This window comes from Gallus gallus, chromosome 17, assembly GCF_016699485.2.
Source record: "Gallus gallus isolate bGalGal1 chromosome 17, bGalGal1.mat.broiler.GRCg7b, whole genome shotgun sequence".
Lineage (NCBI taxonomy): Eukaryota > Metazoa > Chordata > Aves > Galliformes > Phasianidae > Gallus > Gallus gallus.
The window spans coordinates 9694903-9715590 of NC_052548.1; the positions used below are offsets into that span (position 1 = coordinate 9694903).

At 37.8% G+C, this 20688-nt stretch overlaps 1 protein-coding gene across 16 annotated transcripts in view; it reads right to left on the minus strand.

Annotated features, from left to right (window-relative positions):
- The window catches only part of DENND1A (DENN domain containing 1A), a 177198-nt gene that overhangs the window by 65745 nt on the left and 90765 nt on the right, over positions 1-20688 (minus strand). For all 16 annotated transcript variants that reach the window (NM_001396590.1, NM_001396589.1, XM_040649134.2 and 13 more), the window contains 3 exons: positions 16333-16378; positions 8499-8600; positions 2521-2646 (listed from right to left, as the gene is read on the minus strand). In NM_001396590.1, coding sequence (NP_001383519.1) covers positions 2521-2646; positions 8499-8600; positions 16333-16378 — 274 coding nt within the window. The remainder of the gene's footprint in view (positions 1-2520; positions 2647-8498; positions 8601-16332; positions 16379-20688) is intronic.

Here is a 20688-nt window from a genome sequence, read left to right on the forward strand (position 1 = left end):
TAAGCTGCAAGATGTCGGTTAAGTTCCAAATTGTCAGTGATGATGATTTACTTTTATATTCACATTTTCTTTTGTGAACATAGTGAGTACATTTTCTGATCATTTTGCTCCACTATGGACTACTGTGTACAGCTTTGCTGCATCCTCTTGATATGAAGTTTTCCAAGAGCTTTGAGTTAACTTTGAAACATGGTTTTCCCAACAGCAACAAAAGTTTCTCAGTAACTGCATTCACTGTTGGCATACTTGAAAATGAAGTGAAGTTTAGAGTAGTTGTGTGACCCACTCAATACCCTACGAGCTACCTGTGGCAGAACTGGAAACAGAACCAAGATCATCTGATCCTGATGTGTTCAGCATGTGAAAGAAGTTATTGCAAATTATTTTTACATAGAACATGATATTAAGATTTATAATCAGAAATCAGATTTTTAATGTATAAAATGACTTGGGAAATAATGTTTTGAAATTTTCACCTCTTGATCCTTAAAATTATATTTTATAATATATCTGCGCAATTATGTTTACGCGTTTTCTTTGATGAAATCACACACAAACTAAATTTCTTCTACTTCCTGAGGTTAACTGTCCCTTGAAGTTGCTATTTCTAGGGATGTGCCATTGTCAACTAATTTGGAATGTTCATCTTTAACATTCAGCCTTCAAAATACCAGATGGTATTTCCAGAAAAGCAATTTAAATTTTTATTTTTCTTCACGAATTCCTTAACTAGATAATCTCACACACACCCAGGCAAAGCACACACCAATATTCCCAGAGTTGCCTGGCAACTACAGGGAGGAGCATCAGAGAACAAGACGGCCTGTGTAAATAAAGGGAAGTCTCCCTGACATCTTTGTTATTTATACGGACAACAATTCAAATATCTGCCACTATTTCACCTCTGAAAGCACAATACTTACACCCAACTACACACATCCAAGTTGATACTATTTATTTTTTTTCTCCCACATACACCATACATGCATTTCCCCAAGTAAGAAGTGGAAGGAATCACACTGATTTCAAAAGTCCCTTTTGAACCTTGAACATGGCTTCTTGGAGAGATGCTTATTTATGGTGATAACGAGACTCTAAAATTCAGACCGAGTAGTTTTTGCCTTTGGCATTAAGAATAACATGTAAAACAAACAATAGAAATGATGAGATTTTAATAATAGAAACATCTTCAACCTCAAGAAACACTATGCTAGCCATCCAATTTCCTTTCTTTTACACAATGACTAAAATCAGATTGGCAAGTACTAATAAAAATGTCTGGCACATAGACAAATAGTCTTCATGGAAAAGCAGAACACAAAATACACCTTTGTTCAACTAGCAAGCCTTCATCCTCATTCCCCTCATTTACCCTCCCCACTCACACTCAGAATGCGTTTTAGCATCTCCAAAAGGTATTCAAGCTCTCCGCAGGTACCACCAACTTTCTGCCCTACCTCCAAATGTTTGTGGATGAGAGATGATGACATTAAGGCAAGAGTATGGTTTCCCCTCTAGAAACATCCTCTGAAGCAGCCAGTGGTCTAAACAGCAGTAGACCAAATAAGCCTGTAACCACCACACTAAGATTTGTCACTGCACACACTTAAATTTCCCCTGATTTAGATTTAGGGATGGGAACAGAATATATATGGCACTTTTTGGAAGTGTTGTGCAGAACACTCTACATTTAGTATTTTTATTTGCCCCATTTCCCCATATTTCTGGAATGTATCTCACAAATTATACCTCAATGCTCATCACACCATCTACCTTGACTCTGTCTATCAGCTAATACACACACTTTAATAGAAACCTCCTATGTACCCCGTAGAAATGTCACAAAACATAGTAATAAGTGAATTTGGCTGGAATTACTTGTATTTAAGTCCACGAAGCACTTGCAGTAAGCCAGGAGCAGATGCCTCACTAGAAGCAGTAAAACAGAGGATCAAGTACTGAAAAATCTTTCCCCCGCTCAGATGGCACAGAATCATTGCTAACTACAGATCAGCTTTGAACCAGAAGCACGAGATTGAATTTCTCTATGAGAACGTTTAGTGTCAGCAGTTAGAACTCCAGACATTCTCTTTTTCTGTAAGAGTAAAATTTCTTTACTAATTTCTACTACCTTCTTAAACCCCATGATTCCATAATTCACATTTGTTTCAAATTCACGCATATATCACATAAAAAGAAACAAATCTTTTCCTGCTCTTAGAAACAGTACAGTGAATACTGAGGTTTTGCTGAGAGAGAAAATGGTCAGCTGTGCAATAGCTTCCTGTGATCGTTAAGGAAATAATTTTTATCACCTTTCTTCTACTTTTATTATCTTCTAAAGGAAGTAACTCTCATCCCTATCCCGAAAGGTTTTCTCCCTATATGACTGATGATGCTTGTTGCATTTCTTTGTCTGAAGACAAAGTTGACCTGTCAGTGGGTAATGCACTTTGAACTCCTGTCAGTCCTCCCCCCCCCCCCCCCAACCTCACAGATCCCGGCTTCTTCCCCACTTACAGGTTCGATTTTCAGTGCGTTTCTGTAGCTCCCGAAGAAAGACGCCTGCGCCTTGAGAAAAGCTCTGGCAACGCCATCTCCAGTGGTTGTAGAAACCTTCTTCAATCTGTTCTTCAGAGCGGAAACCTGGAATCACACCACCAGTGCAGGTGACTCTCGCATCACAAACAGAGCTAAAGAAAAAGTTCTCACCACAGCAACAGTTATAACAAAAAAGGACATTATTAATTCAGGGTTGAAGTCTTCTGCTCTAAAATCATTACTCTGCCATTCTGCCCCTCCCAGGTATGACTGCTATGGAACCATCGGGACGACAACAGCATCATTTCAGCCCTCTCTCCCACACAGAGGCCGCCAACTCTGGGCGCTGTTCTGGAGGCAGCCCATGGAATTCCGTGCCATTCTTGATTAGAATTCATGAAAAAAAATGAATTCATGAAAAAAAAAAAAGGCTAAATTAAACTTCAGACTCACTTTACTGACATTAAACTGAAATTAGAAGGCCTTTCCAACGATGGCACTCCCTGAGGCACCGCCTGCTCCCTGCAGCCAGCCACAGCCCGCCAGAACCGGCTGGAACCGGCTGCAGTCCCCACACAGAGGCACCAACACCTGACTGCAGGCACCCAGCCCACCGCATCAACAGCGGCATTCTGTCCCTCACAACAGTCAATGGGCGCTGCTCCTGTGGAGGCCGGGCTGCCCATGTGCCCGCCTTGCCCTCCACACGCAGATGTTTTCTATGTATTCCAGGGCTGGAGTTGTAAGGGTCATCCACTGCTGTTCTCTGCATTCAGCACTGCTCAGACACACAAGGAGGTTCTTAGTTTGATACCTGTCCTGGTGCTGAGAGCTGCTGAAGGAAGGTGGTGTACCTATATGTTATTGTTAGTGACAGCATTTTTCTTTCCCAAACACAGGCCGTGAAAGGAGATAAAAAACCTTTCAAAGGGGAACATCAAGATTGCTGAGCCTGTGCTGCAACCGTTACCGGGTTTGTTAAATCATTAACAAATAGTTATGTCAGGAGCAATTTTTTGGTATTGAAGACAGAACTAGGACAAGGTAATTTTTGAGACAGATCTCACCCAGCAATACAAAAACAGCAATCTGGGTATTCATTCTTGAAACAAATCCCACCAGTGCTTTTTAAGGCAGCTCAGTGCGGTGGGATTCCGTACACGGAAGGCAGGGAGGAGCCAGCACTCCACAGGGGCGCAGGAAACCCCCACCCACCTGATGTGCACCACAACACCACTCCAAAAAACATGTATCATGACTTTAAAGAAATAATTCTATCAATAAGAAGTGAGACCTCCTTTAACTCAAATGCTATTCTGAAAAACTCCTTTGGACCAGCTCTAAATGCTTCACAGTATAGAACAAATACTGTAGGAGTACAACTCACAGAACGGGGAGATTTCTGCCAGTGAACGCAACCGACCCGTGTTCTCTGAGAGCACGAGCAGTGCCTAATTAAAACATACACCAATGGCTCAAATGTTCAAATTAACTTCCAAGACCTTTCAGAACCTCACCCTCCATCTCAGAACAAAAAGCTTATTTGGGCCGCCTCCGTATCTCCAAAGTTTTATCAAATGAGTTTTTTCTGCCTTGAAGTTTTGCTACAATTTTGCCTTCGGTAATTTGGCTTTAGGGAACAACTGCTCAAGTGCTTCAGTTTTACCTCTCTGGAAAGCACATCACTCATTTGTTCCTTCCCAAGGGAAGGGAATAATTCCTCATCTTGTTGTTAGGTTTTAAATACATAAATATATAAAACTAGACATTTCCACCTATTTTTATTAAAACAGTTTGAAAAAAAAATGCTTTTACTTTTTTTTTTTTCCCCTGCAGCTTCAGCTATAGCAGAATTTTCATTACAGCTATTTAGGGTAACAGAAATAATCAAGAGCATGTCCAGTACTGTTTATAAATCAGGATGCTGTGGCTTATGTCAATGATCCATGCGCTAATGAGCCTATAAGAACATACTGACATAATACAGGATAAGAGATTCAGGGGAAAGTCTACCATGTCCCAGAATGAAGCTCGCTGCTGTTCAGTGAGATTATGTCTCTCAAGGACTGCTGTTATTCTCGAAGTGCAACAGCATAATCAGATTTTCAAACTCAAACAACACACCAAACTCTCCCGTGCCTGAAGGAGTCTGATGATAGTTGTAAAGATAAAATAGGACTTCATTTCCTGTATTAAGTAAATCGTTTACAGGTACTTCTTCAAAATGAAATAAAATGCCTATGTCCATGAAAAACTTCCAAATCCATTTCAAACACTTTTATATGTGGTTTTCTTTAACCATTATTGTGAAGATAAAGAACTTTTCCATCTGTGTAGAAGGAAAAGACTATTCTCAGCTGCACAACAAGCTGAAAGTTCGAGAACTGTTTCAGTTTCTCTATAGAAAACTGATAGATATTTCACTTATTCCTTAAGCTTTCAGATCATTTGTTCCTTCCTAAAAACTAAATCTAACACTGTATGATGTCTGTTTTATGTACGCAGTCATTTATTCCCTCTATCAAGTCATTGCAATAGGAATGTCATAATTTTAAGAAAATTGAATGTTAAGAGACTAAGAAGTAAGAGAAAAAAGGTTCGTTTTTTACTCTGGTAAAAGTTAGTACACAGGACATTCGAGATTTTGCAGTATGAAGTCCTGCTTAGTACACAAGCAGAATTATGATTTTCTCTTGCCTAAAAGAAACAGTAGTACTTTTATAAAAATAAGACTGTGACCACTCAATATGAAGATTATTTGTAGCCAAACAGACACATATACATGCAGTCTACCCTGTGAGTGTTTTAAAGAAGATTTTTATACTTCTGGCAGTTCAGGTTTAAAGGTCAGATTTAAACTATCACCATGTTTCAAAATGCAATCTGTGCAATGCAGCATAATGAAATGGTTCAGTAAAGGTGCTAGTGGAAATTCTTTTAATTAGGTCCAAGGCTTTTCAGTTGTCAACATGAATAAAGCAAGAAACATTCTACTGCAAACACAGTCTAAGAAATAAAAATGGATTCACCTTAAGGAAATGGTTTTCCTATAGAGTTGTAGTTTAGTACTTCTTGCTCTCCTGTAAGTAGTTAATATCCCATTAAGTGGAAAAACTACAATGCAGGCTTCCCACTTGTAGCAACTTACGAATGAATGGACAAAAGCAAGTTACTGACAGCCTAAAATATTCATAGAACAGTGCAAGTGTACAATACACAGTCATCAGAAACGTAAGATCTTTTTATTGCTGTATACTGTACATTAGGCATTGCATCAGGGCTTCATTTAATAAAAACTGCCAGTTGACAGAGTCAGCTTATGCTTTATTACCTTATAATATGAAGCTCTGGCTACAGCTAAGCCTAGAAGATGACACTTATTTGGAAATACATGATAAATCCATAAGGGTTGCATAAAAAAAAAATTACTACCCCCTCTCTTTGCTATTCCTTGCAACACAGACGGTGGTGTAGGAGACTTGTCAGCAGCAGATGCACTTATTGTAATCACAGTCCTTAATAAATCTCTTTTTTTAATATTGACTATTTTAAAGGAAAGTTACTTCCCAGGGTGCTCTCACGCTGCCAGATTTTCAGCAAGCTATCAGAAGCAGAAGGTGATGGGAGGGGCAGTTCTTCACATTTCAGTTAATCAGTAACACAGTAGTACACACCTTGATTTTCAGGGACCCAACCTGAATTCTGCTTGCTACCAGGTACTGCCGAGGTAACCAAGGCAAAGAAATGACTTAATTTAGTTCCACACAAATTAACACAAATGTTAACTGGGAAGACATTTCACTACAGCCCATCTTCATCTGGCCAGTAGGAGTGATAGTAATTAAAGTTTATCCTAGATTGCTCAGGATCAACTGTATAGGTAGCAACATCACTATCCTGAAACTTTAGTATGGTCCACTACTTCAAACTCCAAAGTAATCATAGGGCTCCAAGGCATTGTTTTACTTGATTTAAAAGAGGGGAAAAAATAAAAAGACCTTTACAATTTTTCCACGGGATTGATTACTCAATGGCAAATGCATCACACAGATGTTTGTCCTCACTAGTGAAGATAGGTACATTTAATTTAGCAAAGTAAATACCGTGTATATTCAGCAGTGCATGAATTACTTGCTGTTCACAGTGAGTAGAAAACTGACAGAACAGTTTGACAAAACAGCCATTTATGAGCATGAAACTGTTGAAGACATTTTTAGTTTCTCAGATCATAAATGTATCTTTTTAGACTGAGATCCATGGGGGGGGGCCCACACTCAGAATCCCCCCATCCTCCCAGAAAGAAAAAAAAATAAGAAAAGGAAGAAAAAAAAGTATAATGGATTGGCTTTAGAGTCTCCCTGCTGAGATGAACAACTTGATCCACTTACAGTTCCAAACACATGATGCATGAAAGAACTGACAGAAATTCAATTCTTGCAAAGAAGAGCAGCTGCTCTCTAGTGGTCAAAGCCAAATATTAAGCAGTATGAGGGAAAAGACCTAGAGGAGAATACTTTATTATCTAGGTAACAAAAATAATGAAACAAAGCTAAGTAAGACATAAACAGTGATCCCAAACATTAATTACACAAAGCAACACAATTTAAGTTTAGGCTTTGTTACAACAAATATTAATCCCAGCTGTATTTATATAGCAGTTGTGAAAAAAAAAAATTACACCCTATATGCTATTTGTGAGCCATGCCAGTTAATTGAATTTGCTGGCAGCACTTCCTCAGCTATGCTCCAAACATCCTCCAAGACAAAATGTTGCTTTTAAATAGACCTGTGGAAAACTGAATCAAGAAATTTGAACTAATAAAACACAACTCTTTACTGTTAAAAAAGTAAAGTAAAAGTAAATAACGAAAGGAAGGAAGTCTCTTAAAATTTACTACATTCCAAAGCTTGAAGTTCTGTGTTTATTGGTGAAGTCTCTTCTGATGTTCCACAGTGCGCCTACAACAGCTCCTTTAATGAAGTCTCATAAAGTCTAATATAATACTTGATTGTTGACAAATCATATACATGTTTGAGGCCCAGCACTCACTGTTATCCAGACATTTCTTACATAATTTCATGAAATTTACAAGTCTGTCATTTCCCGGGTTGCGGATAATGGCATGAGTGATGACCAGCTGGCAGATTTGGATGCTGGGAGTGAAATCAAAATGAAAAACTATAAAAAGCCAGAAAGATTCATGGAAGTAACTTTTATAGACTAAATGCTTGACTAAAGCCAACATGTTCACAATCAAGACGGACCTTTTATCTACAGCTCACTGTTTTCGAAGAATGGATCACAGATCATAGAGAAATGACGGGATGTCACAGTAGGAGGCACCGGGTATTCACCATTACTTGAATTTTTGTCAAACAGACCAGCTTATATTGAGCTCCCTGCATATCAGTTTTATTTCTCAACTACACATAAAAAGGTATAGATCTAACTGCCAGCACAATATTTTGAACTAGATAAAAAAAAAAAAAACACCAAAAAACCCCACAGATTTTCCCCTTTTTCACCTAAACAGTCACCCTCTGACTCAGAAGTATCTTCTTACGCTCTTATTCACATTTCCACTCTTTCTTAAAGATAATTATAGCAGCAAGTAACAAGCCGGATGTATTTTTGTCCCACTAAAGGGATAGATTAAGTACTAATATTACATTTCTATCAGATTATTAAAATCTAAATTACCAGAAGTTTTAATGAGAACAGAAATAAGTTCATTAATTATCGCACTGAGCAGTGATAGAAGTGAATAGGAAACAGTCCACTCAGTATCATAACTCAGGACAAAAAATGCACAATGTTCATTAAAACTCAAGTGAGGTAGAACAGTTTACTCAAAATATTAAGGGCAGCACAATGAGACACCTGAATGTACAAACAGGTCAAATGGATTTATGCTTTTTAGTAATGGAATGGTTGAATAAAATAATTTAATACGTACCACATCATTAGGTAGGCTCTGAAGGTCATCAAAAGGGGTTTCCAGTGTGTTGGTGTCTACGTTAAGAATCACTACATCTTCCAGGGCCATATTTCTAACTTTCTAAAATTCAAGAGAAGGGAAAGGAAGGTATAAATACAAGGAGTTAAATCCTATGCATAAAGTACACAACTGACAGCATATCATCATGGTGTTACAATACTCGAGCATTTAAAGAAAACGCCAACATTCCTGTATTTCTGTCACCGCTTGTTTTATTTTTTCATCTTACAATGTTAAAGAATTAACATTCCATTTGTGGAAAGGAGTTCCTGAGATTGCTCATTCTGAAATGTTAGAAACCACAAGGTTACTGGTTGAGATTATTCAAGCAAAGAGTTCCTTGAAGCACCTCTGCTAATGTTCATCTTAACTCTGATACACTGTTTGTATGTTGAACAGCTTCTAGCTAAGTAAAGATTTGAAGCTTATTGTTTTGTATTTGTAAACTATTTTAAATAACAATACATGGTTTTTCCAGTAGGTAAGAAACGTATGAAGTAAAGGATGAGGCTTGGCTTCTAAATTCAGTGCTGAATCTTGCATCTCTAGTGCAGAGAAACAAGAACAATATATAAGTATTTATTCTAACACTATTTCCACTATCAAGTCAACTGAATCATAGTGTTCTTTTATTGTTTTTTGGCTTTTGTTTTTACTAACTGTACACAGTTACGCCCTTTGCAAATTCAGTTTGGTAAATTCGAAATCAGAAGAAGTGTAACTGCAAAATATGGTGATTAAGGAAATTTCCCACTGCACTGTAAACAGACGTTCAAGAACCCAAATGCTTATTATGAGCAGTACTAAATGTGCATTATCAAGGAAGAAAATGAACAAAAACATTCACATTTTTTAATTAAGATTCTGTGGGGTGGAGGGAATTGTTTTCTTTAAAAGAAAGGAACTAGAGCTCTAAAACAATGGCAATGTTGAGCCTTAGGCATCTAAATAATTACCTTCAGTTTTCAAGGCTCAGCTCTCTGTCTATAAATAAAGCTGCTGTGTAGTTATAGGAGTGGTGGGGGGAGAACAAACAAAAAAGCCAATGACTATTAAAAACATTTTGTGGACATTTAAGTGTAGGTCTTCTGTGAGGATTTTCTTAACTTAAATGGAAAAAACACCTACGTTTAATGCTTTCCATACAAAAAGCACAAGTACCGCATGATAAACCAAGGTACTTTCCTCTCCATTTCAGGAACCAAAGGTCACTCCCTTGGCTGCATCTGATAAACTCTAAAGCAATCCAGGAGTCTTGCTCCTTCTAGGAGTCCGGAAGCACCAGACAAACTGATTTGCTCCTTCCTGTTTCAGAAAATTAAAAATCTCACTTATACTCAGAGGAGTCTAAAAAGCCCATACAAAAAGGCCTTGCAAGGTACTTAACTAAAGCCAGAAGCTTGTCAAAATCAAGTGCTAGTAGGACAAGACAGAAGAAATTAAAACCTTCTCTTGATTCCTGCCAAAGAAGCAACAAACATGCTCAAACTTGTCGATGGGTGTTTTTGTAACTCTGGTGATGATTTCAAATTTTCCCTTCAGCAAAACATTGGGATTTTCTGCAGCTGTAAAGGCTTTTCACAAGCACGTATCCGCCAAGGCATAGAGTACAATGGGATTCAGTTCGCAATGCATGGACTATAAATGCTGATCACTGTAATCACCTCCACACACAGCTCAGAAATGACTCTATCAGAAAGGCAGGCTAGCATTTAAATGCTGTGTTATACCTTTACAGAGTAAAGAGCACAACCTTACTTTAAACACCTCAATAGTCATATTAAGACAGTGGATTTCCCTGGAGACAAATACTCAAATTTAATAAAACACCAGAGAATAACTTGATTTACAGCATCTCTCTGGCATTGCATTCGAAAAAAAAAATCCAGTTTTTCAATGGTCCAGTTGTGCCTTATCCCAGAGGAATGCAGACTGGTTCACCATGATCTGTTTTAGCCATCATGCATATCACTACACTTTTTAATACAGATATTATCAGATAGATATAGGAGTTTTTGAAAATGATCAAATTGTTCTTTTGCTAAATGCAGGATGTATCAGCGCAGCTGAACCTGGAAATTAAAGCATTTACTCTGCTGGAATTTCAGTAAAAACTCCAAGCATCCAATTGCTGTTTTCACATTAAATTCCACTGCACACTACAAATTGCAACAACATGTAGGTTATTTCACAGGTATGCCTTGCAAGTTGCCCCCGTTTTCTCAAATTATGGAAAAGCAGCCACTAAGCTGCATACAGTCATATTCCACATTTCACAACTTCCTGAATATGAAAACAAAATTTACAAATGAGATGATACCTGCTAAATAGAGTGGACTATAATTGGTACGTTCAGATTTTGCAGAAAATGTGGAGAAGTAAAAACAAGAGGAAATATGAATATTACAGTTTGCTTATCTAAACTTTCTGCACACTAGAGATTTGTTGGGTCAAAAGAAGTGATTCAGTGAAACTGAACATCCCAGATTACAACTGCAAGCCTTTTTTAACCATCCTTCCTGGACTCCTTGTAGCCAAAACTAACCATCTAAACCCAACCAAATCAGACTAACATCTACACCTGCCTTTTATTTTATATGTCTCTGTTTAAAAGAGTGGAGAGGTAAGGAAAGCTGGTTTAACAAGCACACTGAACCCATTGTTTATGGCCTCTATAAACATGGCTTAGTAAGAATTACTGACTTAATCAGAGAGAACTTATCTCCTGGTGAAAAGAGCACTTTAAATTTCAGAAATGGCACCTTTACTGTGAAAATCTCTTAACTTTTCAAACAAACTCCAGGGGGCCTTAAACACTAGGTCAGTAAATAAGCAGCAGTTAGTACAACCTGTCCTGTTCACAAGCAGCCTCACTTGAAGTAATTTAAATGTTTTATGTGAAAGTTAGCAAAAACACCGAGAAACTATATAGAAATGTTAAGAGGTGCACCTCTGTTGTACTTGGGTCACATGCTAGAAGAAATATACATCAATAATACTAATGCCATTTCTACTAAACATTATTTTCACCGTTTACTGCTGGCAGCTTTTGCTTCGCCTACCATAAAAACCACTGAGTCACACATAGATGAACAGTGGCATTGGATAGCTCCTTTAAAAAAGAACAGTGTCAAGACATGAACCAAACCGACCACGAGGTTTGATGGCCAGACAAAAACAGATCAATATATTGAAAACACCGTAATAGCACAGAAAATTTACCTTCCAGTAATTATTTTGAATCTTAAAATAACTCTCATATTTTAATAGCTATTCTGTACATTATACGTGAAGCTATTATGAAAGCATAATTCACCAGTCTAAAATCCATTTGCTTAATGACTTGCCTCTAATTAGTTAATAGTTTCCATTTATTTTCTTAAGAACACCACAACAGTGCAGACAACAATGTGTCAATCTGGCTGCCAGAAGCAGGAAAGGCAGCGGATATAAAATTTTATTATTTCATGCCCCAACAGCAGCCAGAAGGACTTAATGAAATCACCCTCAGATTTACAACCTGAAGCAGCGATTCCGCAGACAGGCCCGGCCGTGCTGGCTGTGCCCCCTGACCCTGCGCCCCTTTGATCTGGGCACAGCAGGTGGCCCACACCCCCCCGTGCATCTTCCACTCTTCCGCCACTGCCCCGACCTTGATGTGCTGAACCCTGATCCTGCACAGGTGATTCTCCAGATCCTTATCGCAGGCAGCTGCTGCCAACTGAGTGACAGACATCACCAGTGCTGCTCTAACGCCACGGGACTATGGCAGCAAAACCTTCCACAGCTACCACTGTGCCACCCCGGTACTGCACAAGTCACATTAACACTTACCTGCCAGAGTCCATCCGCCCCAGAATCTCTTATAAAAGCATAGCATCATTTTCATTTCTCCCAACAATTGGATAAAAGACAATTTAATAGATAATTTGGTATGTTTTAAAATTCACATCTCTCTTTGGTGCCACGTAAAGGATGTTAGAAAACTATTTTGACCAAATTTCACTCACAAATCCACTCTGGAGAATTTTAAAAGAATTAAGATTCCAAAGTCTCAGGAAAAGCTCTCGAGTGGTTGGAAACTTAAAACTAAACAGATATATTAATTAATGAATACTTCTCTAATTTTTAACATCACTTCCAAACGTTCTGTTTGTGCCCTGACCAGAGGGAGGTCAGGCCAGGCATTGCTGTAACACGATGGCTAGATGCCTGGCACAGCAGATTCTGCTGCCAGCAGCTCGGAACCAAACAGCTAAAAGAGCTGTTCCCTGTGCTTAATGAGATCCACATGTGCCCAAATTCCAGCAGGCAGTGTACCAGGTCAAGGGCACTCCTCTGCCATCAGCACCATCACGCTAACGGCCTTTGCTACAGACAGTTGCTGGAAAAGCCATTTGCTATGACATGAGGTAAAAGGCTGCCAGCACAGTTTGATGCTGCGTGTAACACAAAGGTCGATTCACTGTAATATTAACAATAAAATAGCATGCAGCATGCAGGCACAACATAAGGTAAGATTATGAAAGGGATGTGTTCATTTGATGGAGTTTCAGCTCCCCATCTCGTTATTTATCAGTGCTAAGTACTTATCTTCGTCTAATATGAATTCAATTAGTTCTGTAAGCATGTTCCATTATTCATGCGATAACTCCAGCCTTGCTTATCCAACAGCTTATAAACTTTTAGCCTTCTTTGAAGTTACTTTATGGATTGCTAAATGGAAATCTTATAAAGAATGACTAACTAGGTGATGATAGAAAAGCTGAAAAATAAGAGCACAAAACACAGCTCTACATTTTCTACCAAGACTTTCAGTCATATATCAGGCAGAGCCCTCTGACCTATAACAGGAGATTATCTTATCTCACTGGAGAACATTTCAGTCACAGCAAATTAGATTTAACAGTCAATGGATATGTTTGATATTTTAATCATAAGAAAAATTTGTCGTTTTCCATTAAAAGAGCTGTTCCTTCTAGGGACCCCATATAATAGGAGACTGCAAACTAACTCGAAGATGCACAATGGTTTGAAATAAAACTTCTGAGGTGAGACAGAGGGTGTACTTTGTTTAAAGCATTATAACTGCTATATTATTTCTGCTGGACGTCCCATTGCAAGATAGGGAGAGCAAAAGTCCACAGAAGCAACACCAAAGCTGGAAAACTATTCTTCATCCTACACCCCAAAGTCTCTCTTCCCTTTACACCACAGCTTTCTGGGAATAAGTTTAGGCTCCACTAACATCTACGTAACAATGACAAATACTGCAGAGCTCCTGGAGCAGAACTGTGAGCCTGCATACATCACAGCTACTCCTGTGGGGCTCTACAGTAGATGAAGAGTCCACCTGCCTTAACTTGAATGGAAAAAGAGGAATTAATCCCTTATTCTGAATCTAGAGCATGTGAATTAACACTTTTAAAAGGATTAAGTCCTTTTTAAATGCTGAAGTTTCAGCATTAAATGAAAAATGGATTCTTCATAATGACAATGTTTTATTTGCAGTTTATAAAAATACTTTTGAAATGGAAAAATACAAAATATTTTTTTAAATACTCAATTGCTGGAACATGAGAATAAATTGCTGCTGCTACTAAACAGTTATTCTAACAAATAAACCTACATACGAGGAAAAGGACAAAGAAAATAAGCTTTCAACACCCAAACCAGGCTAAGAGGTAAACTAGATATTGTCTAGTTTGTTTGACAAATGTCATCTTTCCTTCTCCCAAGGCACAGACAAATTATACAGCACTTGCCAACAAACAACATATACGATAGCTCACTGTGTGATTTGATTTTATTTTTCCATGGTTAAAACACAGTTAGCTGTATCTGGAAGTATTCAATTTATCCGTAAGAGCAGGAGAGAAGACAGTTTTATTTATTTAATTTACTTCATAAGGCACTTTGAATAACCATACTTTGCCAATGTGTGCGTGTTCCAGAATCTCCAGCTATTCAAAAGCCATACTGGATTTAGTACTAAACAGATTTTTTCACAAGCTATAGAAATGGATGAAAATTGGCTGCTCCAAGAGCAGCTCAGTTTTTTTTGAGTTTTTACAGATGGAGTTTGGAAGGCCTACAGAGCCCTGCAATGTGAAAAACTGAGATGAAGGAAGAGCTAATATCTTAAGCTGTGAGGCAGGAGCGAGACAAAGCAACTCTAACAAGTAGTTATTAGTTTTTTGTTTCTACACCCATTGCCAGGCTGACCACATAGCTCTTTGTGAAAGAAGATGATATGTGAAAGCTGACAAGCTTCTGCATTAAGATGTTACCCCACCCTCCAGCAGGCCTCTTACTAGAGGGACCCTAATAAGCATGGCGACCATTACCTGACACAGATATCGGGCAGAAAAATTCTTGCTCAGTATGAAGACTATCTGCTAGGCTACTCCCTAAATATTACGTTGGTCCTGCCTACACAGTATTCAAATACAATTATCAGAAATCCCTTTAACAAAAAACATGCTACGTGCAAACAAATGTACACGTTGACTTTTGGATCAATAGCTTATTTACCAACACATCTTACTAAAATTCTGTACTTTATTCAGAATTTGAAGAGCATCAAAAATTACCTGCGTACAAGCAGGAGCAGGGGGAAGTCCTGAACGTTCCACCCAGCTTATGAATAGGTGACTTCTAAGAATTTACTTCACATTAATAATGGGGAAAAAAAAAGGGAAAGCTACACAGTATAATACTGAAGTTTTACAATGAAGACAGAAAGGATCGTTGTTTCACAGATATGCCCCCATGAAAGAAACTGTTTGATCAGTACATACTTCCAGAGAAGTAACAAATTTTATGGGCAATATAAAAACAAATATTCTAGTAATATGCATTAATTTATATGATGAAAAATCAGAATCAAGATGTTACATACCCTAAACAAATAAGCTTAAATTTCTAAACGCAGGTATCTAAAACAGGGGCACAAGCCAATTAACTTCCAAGGGCAGCTGCAAAGCCTTCCAGTTCAGCATTGCGTACTGATTTAAGTTCCTGTGAAGAGGCAGTGCTTTCTGAGAAGGAATGCCTCATCAAGCACACACACAGCACTCAGGCTTCCTGTGTAAAGGAGCACAATTAATAAGAGCAAGCTTTTTCATAGGCATCTAAATTAATAGCTTATGTGCTCCAGATACTCTTAAGGAAAGTCATCAAGTGTTTCTCCAGTATGGGAAGCAAAAGGAAATGCGTTACTTCCACTTTTAAGAGGGTGTGGGTTGTTTTACTTGTTGTTGTTCATTTGGTTTCAAGTCACACAAATTACTATGGATTGTTTATATGTGACACTTTCTGTGAGGGCTGCTTTTCTGCCAGTTTTGTGTTAACGTTAACAGCAAGTTTCTTCTTTTCAGGTCTTTTCAACATTAAAAAAAAATACAATCTGTCTGTAAATGCCTAAAAGAGAACTATAACTGTCAACATTTTGGTTTAATATTAACTCTGCCTCTGTGAATACAGAGTAAAACTAGAGGCAGAAAGCTGACTGAATGAAGCAACAGAATGGAGACGGGAACACACCATGAGCTCATTGCTGACTGCTGAACTGCAAACGAAGTACACCCAGAGGGTATGAGGTGCCAAGGAAGACTTCTTTGCGATTTAGCATGATTACCAATGCCTAACTACAATTCTCTGCACGCTCTTAAATGAATTAGTGGGATTATTTCATTTTTAAATTCATATGAACGAATGTAAAATTACTTAGAGAATGTGAGTCTAAGTCATAAAACTACTTGTATTTTCAGAAATGGTTAGAAAGACTTACCTCCATCAAACTTAAATGTATTCCAATGAGGTAGGGCATTGGGGCACTGCAAAGAGGAGGAAAAACTTGCTTTACATTCTCATAGCACTGGATTAACACATATGACTTATAAAATTAGCTACAGGAAAAGACCGGGATGCTGGATTAGACTTTGGGATTTTTATATATATATATATATATATATATGTATAAAACATATGCATATATTGTGTGTGTGTATATATATATATATATATATATATATATAAAAGCCACGTGTTAACAAAATTTTATTCCATATTTGAAAGATTTCTTTTACTATGCAATATTCCCTCATTATCATAAGATTTAATTTCTTTTGACATCAGAATTGCTAAGTGTCCCTGTTAAGACATGTACATAAGGGCAGCTATTACATACACACACGCACACAAAATAAGGCAATCTCTTAAAAAGTACAGTTTTCAAATAATTCTGTATTCTTTGAGCAGACTGATTCAGTTGTAGCATTGAATGGTTAGCTCAGTGACTGCATATCACTCAGTCGTGTAAGTTTTAATCCCTTTGATTATGGGTTCTGACACATTTTAAATAATTCAACTAAGTATAAATCTTGAAATATTTACATTTATAAAACAAGGATGTAAAAATTACTTTGGAAGATTCTGATCAACTCTGTAATTACTATGGCATATGCTGGAATCATTATTCCTTTCAGAACACAATACTGAACTATATCGAGAGGTTCTTAGGCCAAATTTATAGCTTCAAACATAGGTGTGAAACTTCTATTATCAAACAGAAAGTTAAGAAAGACTGCTCTTTTCAGTCTCAACCACGCTAGCAAAGAGCAATATGGGCTACTATGTAACACAGGAAGAACACTGAATGAAAGCTGGATCTTTGTATATACAGTATTTCTAATATTAAGCTTTACTACAGGACTCCCACTCAGCTAATCAGGAAAAGCTCATATTTGCATTGCTTATTAGAACATATCAGAAAGGATGCCAAAACTGCTAGTTGCAAATATGGCATACACTGCCTGTTAAACTGAAAGCACAGACAGACACAACTTTTAAAATAGAGCCTCATTTGATTTTGGATACAGAAGCTCAAAGAGCTCATTTTCAATTTCAGATGAGAAAGAAATGTCACTGTTCTGCCTTGTTTTAAAATATCTCCCATATTGCTTTTATAGAAGGGTGCCTACTGTTCTGTAAGGGAAGAATAGTGCTGAAAGAACTACTGCTGCACACCAGCAAAAATCACTCTGCTTCTCATTGTTGTGAGGAAATTTTTTTTGAAAAGTAACAATTTCTGGTATGCATATTAATAATTATCATGTTTACTACTGTACCTTGAAAACTGCTACTCTGTTGGATGCTGCACCAAGAGATGTAAACAGCCTCCATACTACATACTCTGCATGAAAACATTGGTTTGTTCTTTTCTTCTTGTTTGAAGACAAACATATATAGCATAAATAATTTCAAAGAATCCAACAGGTTCTGAAGCAGCACGTACTGCATCACAGCTTACCAAACTGCACGGCCTGGCAAGAACGCCCTTACCCACACTTCACCCAACACAGCACCTTGTCACAGCCCAGAGGCACTGTTAACTCAAGAACTAACTTGGTACAAGTCCCAAAGCCTCTGCTTCCTTGGGGATTCCACAGATGAGAACCAATACATACATCCAAGTTCTTGGATACAATTTTTTACCATTCAACACGATACACACTTAGTGCATATGGATTGTTGCTCATCTGAGGAGTATTTATTTGTCATTTTGCATGTTTTATTTGTGACAAACACTCTCTCTTTCACCCACATCTCTTCATTTCCAATGGCCACATTCCAGGAGCAAGAAAATACCCAGTAATTTCATATTCAAAGTATAAACCATTGGTTTAGCTGCCAGCTGCACAAATGCTCAACTTCCCTGTATGCCTTGCTATGCTGTTCAAGGCTCCTCCAGTACACACTGAAATGAGTGTGTTTCTAATTAAGTAGTTTCAGAAACACGACAGCTTCAATCTCAAAAATACAAACTCTGAACCTCGGCAGGAAGTCTTAAGACTGCAAACGTCTCATCTAGTAGAACCCTGGCTAACGTAATGAAAGGAAGCAGGAAGAGTGCAGTATTCCAGAAAACCAGCCATTTTATTAATGCATCCAAAAGCAGAGCCTGTCACCACGCATAAGAAAATCTGAATCTGTAAGAGTTGATTAACTGTATCACGTCCTTCAATCACCCAGTTCATCAACAAAAGAATGCAAATGCCTAAACCCTTAAAACCTTGCACTCCCACTAAAATTTTAGGGAACTAATAGAAAGATATGCCTTAAGACACAAGAGTCACCTTTGGATACAATAAATTGCCTTTTCAATTTTTTGGTGAAAGTCATTATATTTAAAGGCAATACTTTACATATACATATGTACATACGTACACGATACATAAAGCAATTATAAGGATGGTATGGAGGCCACAATACTCTAACTTTTGTCAGGTTTTGAAAGCTGTTTTTTTTCCTGACACCTTTCATTAAAAGGACTCCAGTCAGGTGCTCCATGTGCTGCAGTTGGACAGGCCGGAGAAAGCAGCCAGACAATTTGACTATAGCACTACAAGGAGTGCTTTTAGCTTACTCATTCATAAAAAAGCCTCAGGTTCTGCTGATCAATAAGAAAAAGGAAACTTCAAAGCCAAAATTTGTTTAAAAGTGCACTAATTTTGCAACATTTGTATTACCTTTACAAATAGTTGCAGATATTTCAGCTAGGGAATGAGGTAGAACACAGATGATATTGAGGAACTTTATCTTTGAGAAAAAAAAATGTTCCGTGATATATAAACCACAAAGCAAAAGCAAAAACATTTTAAGGACAATTCACTGTGATAGCTTGTTATACTTGCAAAAGATTACCTAAGCAAACATAAATAACCACAATACAATGTAATTCTGGTAAAGAACATATAATTATTTCCTATCAAGTCTATCAAAGAGATTACATTCTTCTGTAATCACTCATCAACGTGACTGAGAAAGAAATACACCTGAAGTGAATGCTGAAGATTCACATCAGGCTTCATCGTATGCCATTACTTACTCAGCTATCATGCTGTACTAGAGAAGATTGTGCACTTCTCCTAACTATCCAGACCACACTATAGTAGTCCTTCCCACTGCAATTCAGGCCTCAATCCGTTTCACCAGGTTCCATGTGCTCCAGGTTTCCAAGACTTCCCCGTCAGCTTCAGCAACATCCATTGCTTGTATAAACAGGAGAAACACTGTGCAATCTAATCCTTCTGAGACCCATGACAGATTAAAGACTGACCTACAGACCAGTTTTACACACTGCTCTACAAGTCCTGGGGCTTCCTACAGCCACAACTCGCAATTACTCGAAGTTCTTTGATGGCAGGCAATAGCCATTAAGTGCAAAATAAGAAGTATCAATTTCTGCTGTGCACGTTCACTGCTTAAACAAAAAGCCTACAAAAAGCCTGCCTCAGCCTTTTGGAACAAAGACTGAGGCTATTACTCCTCTCCTGCTGCAGCAGTTCCCAAAGCAGGGTTATTTACAACCAAATGAGTTATATAGGTAAACACCAAATCATTAAAGAAGCAATGCATAAGCATGAATATGGATATTGTGGACTTAATGGCGAGATATTGCCCATTTATTACAGTTGCATTTTACAATTTCTTTAATTCGTTTCCTTAGGCTAACTAGAGACCTCTTAATTATGCTCCCAAGAGGTGGGCAACAACTAATTGGAAGAGAATCAGGTGAAATAGAGGGACGCTTCCTCTTAAGTGAAAAACAACAACAAATAAAACCAACAAAAAAAGTTCATCTTAAAAACAAACCAACCAACCTGCAACTCACCAGAAATGTAACGTAAAACCTACAGATCTTAAAGAAAGTTCATAGCTTATAGCTACACAGGGATTTGCACCAATTTGCTCCATAGTTCCAGGAAAATTGATTAGATCACATTTACTAAGTTCAAGTCCTGATACACAAACACTGACTTAATGTGTTGCTCATACACCACCTGCATTTTATGCTTTAAGCAGTCTCCTGATCTCTCTTCAGATTACTTACTGAGATGTAAAAGAATTAAATTCCAAATTTATCAGGGTAATTGATGCAAATTAGAAACCTGACTGCATAAATTGGAGTGATGTAGAAGAGGCACAACTAAGAAACCAGAAGAGTAGCTACAACAGCTTTCAGTGAGTACACAGATGAAGCAGGTTACACCAAAAACTACTCAGAGGCTCATGAGGAAGGAATCTTTGTTTGAGCAATGCAGATTTAGAGAACGAGAGAAAGGGAGCTTAAAAAACAAAAACA